This window comes from Eubalaena glacialis, chromosome 14, assembly GCF_028564815.1.
Source record: "Eubalaena glacialis isolate mEubGla1 chromosome 14, mEubGla1.1.hap2.+ XY, whole genome shotgun sequence".
NCBI lineage: Eukaryota > Metazoa > Chordata > Mammalia > Artiodactyla > Balaenidae > Eubalaena > Eubalaena glacialis.
In genome coordinates this window covers 6870702-6881183 of record NC_083729.1, presented here as the reverse complement: position 1 = coordinate 6881183, position 10482 = coordinate 6870702, and the positions used below count along the sequence as shown (strand labels likewise).

General features: G+C 43.2%; 1 protein-coding gene across 1 annotated transcript in view; it reads left to right on the top strand.

Moving 5' to 3' along the window:
• Window positions 1-983: 983 nt before the first annotated feature.
• The window catches only part of YWHAQ (tyrosine 3-monooxygenase/tryptophan 5-monooxygenase activation protein theta), a 30316-nt gene continuing 20817 nt past the window's right edge, over window positions 984-10482 (top strand). Inside the window, exons 1-2 of the mRNA XM_061211017.1 lie at window positions 984-1088; window positions 1535-1892. Coding sequence (XP_061067000.1) covers window positions 1599-1892 — 294 coding nt within the window. The 5' untranslated portion in view covers window positions 984-1088; window positions 1535-1598. The remainder of the gene's footprint in view (window positions 1089-1534; window positions 1893-10482) is intronic.

Below are 10482 nucleotides of genomic sequence, written 5' to 3'. Positions count from 1 at the left end.
AAATAAATAAATAAATAAATAAATTTATTTAAATAATAATAATAATACCAGAAGATAAAAAAAAAGCGTGTACGCATAAGATGACAATGATGTGAAAAATACGTATTTAGATGCATGACCTAGAAAGGCTGGAAAGAAATATAAAAACAGTTGCTTTTTCGGGGGGCGGGGGGAGGATTAAATGGGTGTTTTTCTCCAAATTATCCTTAAGGTTATTTCCCATTTTAAAGAAAATCATAATATCTGGCATTGCCAGAGACACCTGCCTGGACTTTTTTGGGTATTTTCCAAGGGAATTTCAGGTGTTAGGTGCCCGTCTGAAACCGAATTTATCTTGTAAAACGCATGCTTATGCCACTTTCTCCAGGAACTAATTCCTCTTTAATGGGGATGGGATTATTTCTAATTCGCGGTCCCCATCGCAACGTCATTAAAGGCTGAGTTCAGTGTATTGAGCTCCAAACCTTTGTCACGAATAGGAAGGTGGAGGAAAGGCAGGCGCTTGTGCAACAAAACAGCCGATGGTGTCACCCTCCCAGGCCGGACCTCACCAGGGCCGACGAGAGCCGCAGCTGCATTAGCCCACAAGATGCAATGCACCATCTGCAACGGTGCTGCAGCAGGAGACCCGGCCACTGCAGGGGAGGTCATGCGAGCCTCCTGCTCCCGTGCCGCGCCCACGAGTGCCGGGGGTGGCGGGGAGGATGAGGGGAGTTGGTAACAGCATCGCCATGGCAACAGTGACGTCCTTGTACCCTGGATCTAATTGGAGGAAACCCCGTGGCCGAAGCCGCAGCCTGCCGGCCAACCGAACTTGCCCAAGCCGACCCACCCTCCTAGCCTCCGCTTCCTCTCCCGCCCCGCCCCCTTCGCCCCCTTCCGCGCGCTCAGTCCTCATTGGCCAGAGGTGGGGCGGAAGGCGGGACTCTCGGGGACAGCTCAGCGCGCCATTGGGCGGGGGGAGCGAGGGCCGCCGCGCTGCGGCCCGCCTCTCGTCTCGGAGGTAGGCTGAGACGGGAGGGTCCTCGGCTAAAGCCAAAGGCGGATCAAAGTGGTGGGACTCGCGCCGCGGCCGCGGAGACGTGAAGGTGAGCGCCAGGGTCGCCCCCGGCCCTCCTCGGGTCGGGCCGGGCCCGAGAGTCCTGCGGGAGGCCAGCCCCGGAGAGCGGCTGGCCTCGACGCCGCTCTCCTCAGGGACGGCCCCGGCGGGAAGGAAGGTGCGGGCCAACGACCGCTTCCATCTTGGGCCGGGCGGGCGCGGGAGCTGCCCTTCCTCCTCCTCCCCTTCCTCCTCCTCCTCCTCCTCCTCCTCCCCCCGCCGCGGGCCTCCACGGCTGGCGCCCCCCGGCCTCCCGGGCACCCCGCGGGGAGCGTGGGCGGGGGAGGGAAATTCAACGGGGCCGCGCTTGCGGACACAGACAAAGGGGGCGGTGGGCGGTGGGCGGCGGGCGGGCTGTCGGGGCGGCGGGCGCATTGTCTGACGGCGCCGCCCCCGCCTTCTGCCCGCGACCCCGCCCCGCCCGCCCGCTCGCAGGCCCTCCGCACTCCTCTTCGGCATCCGGGTCGGTGCTCGCCCTCGCTGTCCTGTCCCCGGCCCCATGGAGAAGACAGAGCTGATCCAGAAGGCCAAGCTGGCCGAGCAGGCCGAGCGCTACGACGACATGGCCACCTGCATGAAGGCCGTGACGGAGCAGGGCGCCGAGCTGTCCAACGAGGAGCGCAACCTGCTCTCGGTGGCCTACAAGAACGTGGTCGGGGGCCGCAGGTCCGCCTGGAGGGTCATCTCGAGCATCGAGCAGAAGACCGACACCTCCGACAAGAAGCTGCAGCTGATTAAGGACTATCGGGAGAAAGTGGAGTCCGAACTGCGCTCCATCTGCACCACGGTCCTGGTGAGTCCGCGACCGTCCGGGCGGCGGGCGCCGAGGCGCCTTTGTGTGCGGCTCTCCGTGGGGAATTTCCCGGGGACGGGAACGCAGCGGGGGCCGGGGCTTGCCTGACGCTCTGCCGACGCGTAGAGGGCTGGAGGAGGTTAGCCTTGGCCTCCTTAACGCGTTATTTCAGTTCTCGAGATGAAGAAGCTGCTTTTTCTTTTTTTTCTTTCTTTCTTTTTTTTTTTTTTTCCGGTGGTAAGTATATCTTTTCTAGGTGCTGCGTTGCTCCTCCACCAGATAAGTTTAAACATGAGAGTAAGTTTGTAGAAGGCTGAAAAGCGTTTTCCAGCGTCCTCAGGCGATCTGGGAACCCTTTAAACGTATTGAATCAGTTCGTAGGCTTCAGGCTTCCATTGAAAGAAGGGGCGGGCGCCTTTTCCGTAAAGATCACGTATGTCAGTCGGTTTTCCTCCCAAATCCAGCAATGGAAATTTACTTCGAAACTCTGAATAGGTACCTCGTTTTTCAAGTAAGAGTATCTGTTGAGTTTTTTCCTTGTTAAAAGCGGGGAAGGGGGAGAGTTTGGTAAATGTGAAAAAGGCACAGCTAAATCAAAGGAATAAAACGTCCTGGGAAATTTCGGTGCTTGATACCATTTCTTCGCTGTTACGTAGCTACACGTGAACCCCGAGGTGTTGAAATGAATTCATATCTGGTGTGGAGTAAGCGAGGAAGGCTTTCCAGGATTTGAACTGTCCAGTCTTAGCTAGGGTGGCTTTGGGTGGAGTAGGGTGACTGCTGTATTCACGCTTATTGGTGAGAGCGAGCATTTTTAGCTTTGTCATCGTATGGATCTTTTGATCAGTAAGATAAGTTTTTAAAATGTCAACACCAGCATTATATCCTGAGGTGTTTTAAAGTGTTTTAATACTGCAAAGAGTCATTTCTACTAATAAAATATGAAATAGCCGATGCGGTTGCCTCTTTTAAGTGCCACTTTTCCAGGGGGCCCACTGATTTTTGATGTGTTGGTTCCACGTGTGTTGGTTCCATTTGTGTTTTAGGTGGGCTTTGAAAGACAAACATGCCAGATTGGTGATTTTTCAAGGGGGAATAGAGGGGGAAATGCCTCTTGCTCTCCCAACCTTTTCTTCCTTGCCCCTGAGATTCGTGGGGCAGGAATATTTTTTTGTTTCACCTATTTTTCCAGTACAAATAACAGGTGATCTGAACGAAATCATGGCTGATGGAGATAACTGGTAAAGGGGCGAAGGAAGCAGTGCAGAGCATGTGTACGAGGTGGAGAAAACTTTGAGATGATTTGCTTTATGTAGGCGAGATTTTATGTTCACCCATGTTTTAGGTTCCACTCCCTGCCTAGCATAGAGGAGATACTTAGGCTTTTTGAACTGAATTGCTTGTATTCAAAAAATTTGCCAACTTGAAAGTGATGGTAGACTTAAGTGGCATATGGTAATGGTTATTGACAACATCCACTCTGTCATCAACGAAGACTGTAAGAGCTCCATATGTTAACGAGAAGCTTTTCTATACATGTTTTACTTTGGGACGCTCTCACGGCATATTTCAATCTCTTTGTTCTGTTATTGTTTTGCAGTTTGTTACTTACCCTGCAGCAATTCAGAATTACCACAAAATTTTTCCTGTTCTCTAGCAAGTTAGCTGGGAATATTTGTTTTATTTTGTGGCTCCTATAAATTTTAGTTTTTCTAATGGCATAAGTAGAGGAGACTTTGCTTAGTTGATAAGTGGCTTGAAATAGAGACCAAGTAGATCATTTCAGTAGGAGAGAACCCCTGAAATTAGGACAGATTTTGTTTGTTTGTTTGTTCTGTTTTCTTCATATATACTAAGTGAAATAGAAGAGTTGATTCATCAGACACCAAGGAATAAATAAAATATTTTTATTAGTGAAATGGCTTAAAAGACTAATTGTGACTTAATGGCCAGCCTCCGAAAAAAGTCCTGAGGAAAGCCCATCGTCAAGTTGGCCGCTGTATTTGAGAGCTCAGCCTGTGCAAGGCACTGTGCTAAGCAGCGTGGGGGAGAGCAATGCTGAAAATGGTGGATTTTATCTTCCAGTAATTTATAATAAGGAGTGTATATGAGAAATACCCAAATGTAAATAATATATAATTCCCGTAAGATGGTTATGAATAAAATGCTATGTGGTTTAAAGGAAACAGAAACCTCAGGAAAAGCTTTACAAGGAGTGGCTTTTGGAATGAGCATTGAGGGAGGGGGATCAAGGCGGGGGCAGTGTCAATATTCCAAGCAGAAGAAGTATACAGGATGGGCCTTATTCATGGAGGAAGGTTTTTGTATGAAGAGCAGAATATGTGCAGAGCTGGTGTAGAAGAAAAGCCTGTAAAAGAAGATAGGAACTATATAAGAGAATGTCAGAGGGAATTTTTCTCATTTGATTGACAGTGGGAAGACTCTGAAGATTTTCAAATGAGGTGCAGGTGGCAGTATCTAGAATTCATGGTTTGGGTGCTAATTTCCGGTTAGTAATCTGAACTGATAGATAAGGAAGTGATAGACTAGTGAACAAGAATTTGAGAATTGGTAAATTAGTGATTTAATCAGGAGTCTATCAAATAATGGGGAAAGAAGAATGAAATCTGAAGTTGCTGAACATGAGTGCCAAACTTAGGTTTTCTCTCTTTTTCCCCCCTTTGGTGAACGGGAAGGAGAATTTAGTGTGGAGGAAGTGGATGACACTGACTTGTTATAGAAGGCTAATAAAGGAGTAACGTGGAGGGATAGGCAAAATTTTGGTTTTAAATAGCAGAGATTCTCAGCCTCATCTTTCTATTTCACAGAGTAGGTTCAGGGTGGAATTATTTGGACTGATTACTCGAAATGAACATGGCAGACAGCTCTCAACCCTTTTGATAATCACTGTACTGAGAGAGGTTATTGAATTGCGGAGGCAGTAAAAAATGTTAAAATCCAAATATGTAATCTAAAGAGCAAAAGGAATTAACAAGACCCAAACGGCCAAGACCAAACTCTTCGTAGAATCTAAAGAAGTTAGAAGTGAGAAGTTAAAGAGGAAGATATTACCAAGTTATCTCTGTCTCTCAGTGTCATTTGTGAAACCAGAGGTTGGGCTAAAATTTCTAGTCTGTTGCAGTTCTGATACTTCGGGACTATAGAGTTATATGGTCCCGGTCATTCCACCTGTGCTCTGACTTCCAACTCTAAAATGAGTAGTTTTTATAGTCCAGGTTGAAGAAGAACACGTCATCAATCATTTAAGAAATGTTGAAAAACTAACGACTTCAGTGAAATGTCTTTAGGAAGAGGGGATGCATAAGTCATTGGTGATCCTAGTAAGCAGTGTTGGAAATAGCAAAGTTTAAGTGAAAAAGGTTAATACTGTAAGTTGTATGACAACCGGGCAGTGGTTAAAAACTTGAACAAGGTGTTTAAGAGTCATTAGGAACTGGGGTGTGAGGTAAGGGTAATTGAAGAAATCAGAGGGGTCCACAAAGCCCTTCTGGGACCTGAGAACAAATATCATGTACAAAGTTCATGACTTTGGAGTAAGAACAGGACACTTAGGGAATGTAGTTACAGGATAACCTCTGTCTCAGGCAACCCCATGTTATCCTTCTGTGTTAATGGTCTTTTTTTTTTTTTTTTTTTTTATTTATTTATTTATTTTTGGCTGTGTTGGGTCTTCGTTTCTGTGCGAGGGCTTTCTCTAGTTGCGGCAAGTGGGGGCCACTCTTCATCGCGGTGCGCAGGCCTCTCACTATCGCAGCCCCTCTTGTTGAGGAGCACAGGCTCCAGACGCGCAGTCTCAGTAATTTGTGACTCACGGGCCTAGTTGCTCCGCGGCATGTGGGATCTTCCCAGACCAGGGCTCGAACCCGTGTCCCCTGCATTGGCAGGCAGATTCTCAACCACTGCGCCACCAGGGAAGCCCTTAATGGTATTTTTATTAGACTATTTTCAGTAGGTTGCTTCAGTATATATAATGTATAAAAGGTTTCAGGAGTTAAGGTCTATGTCGTGAGTTTTTTTTTTTTAAGTAAGAATCATTTAAAATATATAGAAACTGAAATTTGTCTCTGGTGTGTAAAAGCCCTGTAATCTTAATTCCATAATGTGCTTGAATTTAGTTGTGTTCTAAATTAATCTCTTAATGAAAATATGTCTAGTGCTAGTTGTTATTTTGAAGAAAGACCAATATTTTGTTCCTGATAGTTAATGAGTCTTAATGTAATCTTTTTGACATGATGGAAAAATTATGGGCTCTGGAATCAAGACTGACTGTTTTTGGGCCATTGCTCCCTAACCTTATAATTTTCTGACTGCAGGCAAGTTTCTCTCAGCCTCTGTTTCTTTATCTATAAACTGGTGATGATGGTTCTTGCCTTTATAGGCTTGTAGTTAAAATAATAGGTAATAACTGACATTTATTGGGCATTTACTATTATATACTAAGTACTGTTTTAAGCACTTGATATACTCACTGTGTTCCCATTAGTTAGGTTGATAGTATTATTTATGTTTTAAAGTTGAGAAAACGGGGGCATAAGGAAGTTAAGTAACTTGGTCAGTATCACAGAACCTAGTGAGTGGTAGAGCAAGGATTTGAACCCAGGTGGTGTGACTCCAGATGAAAGTATATGAAACACATTTGGCCCTAAATAACATAGTAGCTGACTAAAGATCACAGTGTTTTGAGGAATTTATACACTTTAATAAATGTTTGTAAGTTAGGAGGGAGGGAGAATAGATCTGTGGTGGACATAACTCACTTAGTCTATAATTTTGAAGCCCTCCTTATATGCAGGATATTGCAGTAAAATTTTAAAACTTGACTTTTGGATTTTTTGCATTTAGAGTGTAAGCTCCTTGAAGCTAAGAGTTGTTTCTGAAGAGTGAAATGGAATGGAATATTGTACATACAGGCATAGAAGTATAAGGTTTGATCAGTGGTTTCAGCCAGGGTGAATTTACCCGCCAGGGGACATTTGGCAAGTTCTGGAGATAGTTTTTGGTTGTCAAGACTGGGGTGGGAGTGGGGAGATGCTACTGATATACTGTGAGTAGAAACCTAAATGCTGCTAAGCATCACATAATGCATAGGAAAATCCCCCACCACAAAGAATTACCCAGCCCAAATGTCAGTAATGACTGAGGTTGAGAAACTCTGGTTAGGTTATAAATTAAACAAGCAGTATTAAGTTGTATTGAATTGTATCACACCTGTCCTTTAGATTCTTATTAATATATTGGTATCTTGTCAGAACCCTTTGTCTAGACTTCAGCTATTTCTTTTTTCTTTATCACTCTTATGTGTATGCTATTTAACTCTGCAGTTCACCTTTCTGGCACTTACTCAGTGGGTCCTGCATTTTCAAAGTTCCACCTCAGGGTTTACCTCCAAGGCCCTGAGCTTTTTTCTTTTAAAAAAAACTTGGCACAGAGAAAAAGGATCCAACTGAAATTATAGTGAAATCTATTTAGGAAGAGGCAGTTAAAATTGATGAACAGCAAATATTCCTCTCTCCTTCATAACTGCCATTAATAGTTTGGCATATGTGGTTCCAGACTTTCGAGCCTGTACTGTGTGTTTATTTGGATGTTGCATAATTATACTAATGCACCACTGAACATTTAGGTTGTAAACAAATTTTCTCTTTTATAAACAACACTGGGAAGGACATCCTTGTTGCGTGCTTTATACTAGAATTTACTGAGGTTAAGTTTTTGGAAATGAAATTTCCAATCAGAAGATACGCATTTTTTTTTCCCCCAGATAGCTCTCTGAAAAGATTGTATGTGTTTATACTGTCATCAGCTGTTGTTGAGAAAGACCATTTCCCCTTACCCTCTCCAGCACAGACAGTTGTTTGCGGTTAACAAAATCTAGTGACTGGAAGGGTTGAAATTTTACCTCCTTGTTCAGTTTTGGATGTAATGAGGACTATCTTTGTTCTCACAAAGGGCCAGTTACCAGACTTTTTTTTTTTTGAGTCTCATATACAGTTTCACTTATAAAATGATACCATAGCATGGGATTAGTTAATTCAAGGTGCTTGACAGTTGGGAAATCTGCTTGATCATATTGATGTTTATTTATTCCTTTACGATATTTATCAATACCAATTTTTGTATTTAGCACTAGTTCTTTCAGAGTAACAACGGAAAATATCTTTGTACCATTGACTTTCTAGGTATCGAGGGATGGTAGAGAGGCATCATTTAAAAAGATGAGAAAAGAAAAAAAACTATAGTTCATCCATTTCTACTTTAATTAAACTCTTAATCCATGGGTAAATCAACAATGAAGGTTCCTGAAATATTTCATGATAAATAATTTGACCAGATTCGAAAACATTGTTTGCATATTGAAGTGTTTAAAGACAAAGTGATGATGATACCTAGAACTTCAAAATAATGGGTGAGGGTTATAGATGAAACAAGTGTGTCTGTGAATTAATATAGTTGCAACTGGCTTTAATGGGAATTCATTATACTGTTCTCTCTTCTCTTGTATATGTTTGCAGTTTTCTGTAATTAAAAGGTTTTCACCCCTAGAAATTTTCCACTCTTACGTATTTGCACAAGAGGAAAGACCTGTACAAGAATGACCATAGCAGCTTTGTTCTAAGAGCAGAAAACTGAAAACAATCCATTAGTAGGAAAAAGGATAAACTGAGGTATAGTCATACAGTGGGATACTATTCAGCCGTAAAAAGGAATGGACTACTGACGCATACTATAATGTAGATGAATTTCAAAAACACGCTAGGTGGGCTTCCCTGGTGGCGCAGTGGTTGAGAATCTGCTTGCCAATGCAGGGGACACGGGTTCGAGCCCTGGTCTGGGAAGATCCCACATGCCGCGGAGCAACTAGGCCCGTGAGCCACAACTGCTGAGCCTGCGCGTCTGGAGCCTGTGCTCCGCAACAAGAGAGGCCGCGATAATGAGAGGCCCGCGCACCGCGATGAAGAGTGGCCCCCACTTGCCACAACTAGAGAAAGCCCTTGCACATAAACGAAGACCCAACACAGCCATAAATAAATAAATAAATAAATAATTTAAAAAAAAAACAAAAAAAAAACACGCTAGGTCAAAGAAGCTTTGCACAAAATAGTACATAATGTCATTCTATTTATGTGAAATTCTAGAACAAGCAGAAGTAGTCTGTGGGTGAAAAATCAGAAGAGTGGTGACCTCGGGGGATGGAGGCAGGGACTGACTGAAAGGGGCAGGAGAGAACTTTCTATGGTGATTGTAATGTTCTTTGTGTTGATATGGATTTGCGTTACACATGTGTATGCATTTGTGGAAACTCAGCAAATACGCGCTTAACATTTGTTCATTTCATTGTATGTAAATTTTTGCTTCAAAAGAAAATAAACTGTAGTTAGTGATACTCGTGTACTGATGTCTCAGTTTACACAAAAACTAGTAGAAATGGATGGATATTTGATAAAGCAGTTTGGTAAAAGGTTAATGGTAGGATCTGGGTGGTGGGTATATGGGTGCTCACTGTAATTGTTGGTTGCTGTATATTAGGGGTATAATATTCTACACGCTATGGTTGAATGCCTTTAATACCTATAGCAAAAAAAAAAAAAAAATAGTTAAACCCATGTCTTGTTGACCTCAAGATATGAGAACACGTCTCCTGTCCACCTAGGAGATGGCCTTGATGGACTTGGCACCATAGCTTTTGTTTGTATTTGGTGGCGGATGCTAACTAGATTAATGGGGGTAAAGAATGCAGTGGAAGACTTACAGAACTGACCATACTCTGGGGCAGTGGTTCTCAAGCTTCTCGGTCTTAGGATCCCTTTGTGCACACTTGAAAATACTGTGGAACCTAAAAGGTTTTGGTTGTGTAGATTATATCTATAGATATTTACATTATTAGAAATTTAAACTGAGGATTTTATAATCCATTTTAGAATAATAAGTCCATTAGAAATTAACATTACTTGTGTTTTTTTTCAATTGTAGTAAAATATACATGATGTAAAATTTACCATTTTAAGCATGCAGTCCTATGGCATTTAGTACATTCACACTGTTGTGCAGTCGTCACCACCATTCCAGATATTTTTCATCTTCCCCAGCTGAAACTCTGTACCCATCAAACACTGACTCCCCATTCTCCCATCCCAGCAACCACCGTTTTGCTTTCTGTCTCTGAAATTGACAACTCTGGATACTTCGTGTAAGTATAATAACATTTTTTTAATAAAAAATGAAATTGAATGAGAAAAGTGGCATCACTTTATAATCTGTTGTAGTATCACGTCTCTTTTAGCTTTTGGAAAACTCCACTCATGAGAGAATGGCAGTGAAAAAGAAAATAGTACCGTAATACGTATTATGAAAACGGTTTGAGTTTGTGCCCTTCCCCATCCAAAAAGTTGGGGGGAGGGGTAGAAGTTCTCTGAACACACTTCGAAAATTGCTGCTCTAGGGACATTCTGTGGGATTGAGCAGCTTCTGAGTAGTGGTCATCATGTGGTGATAATGAAATTTGTAAAACCTTCCCCTCCCTTCCCATTGCCCAGTTCCTTTACCCCCCAAATTATTCTAGGAATATAGT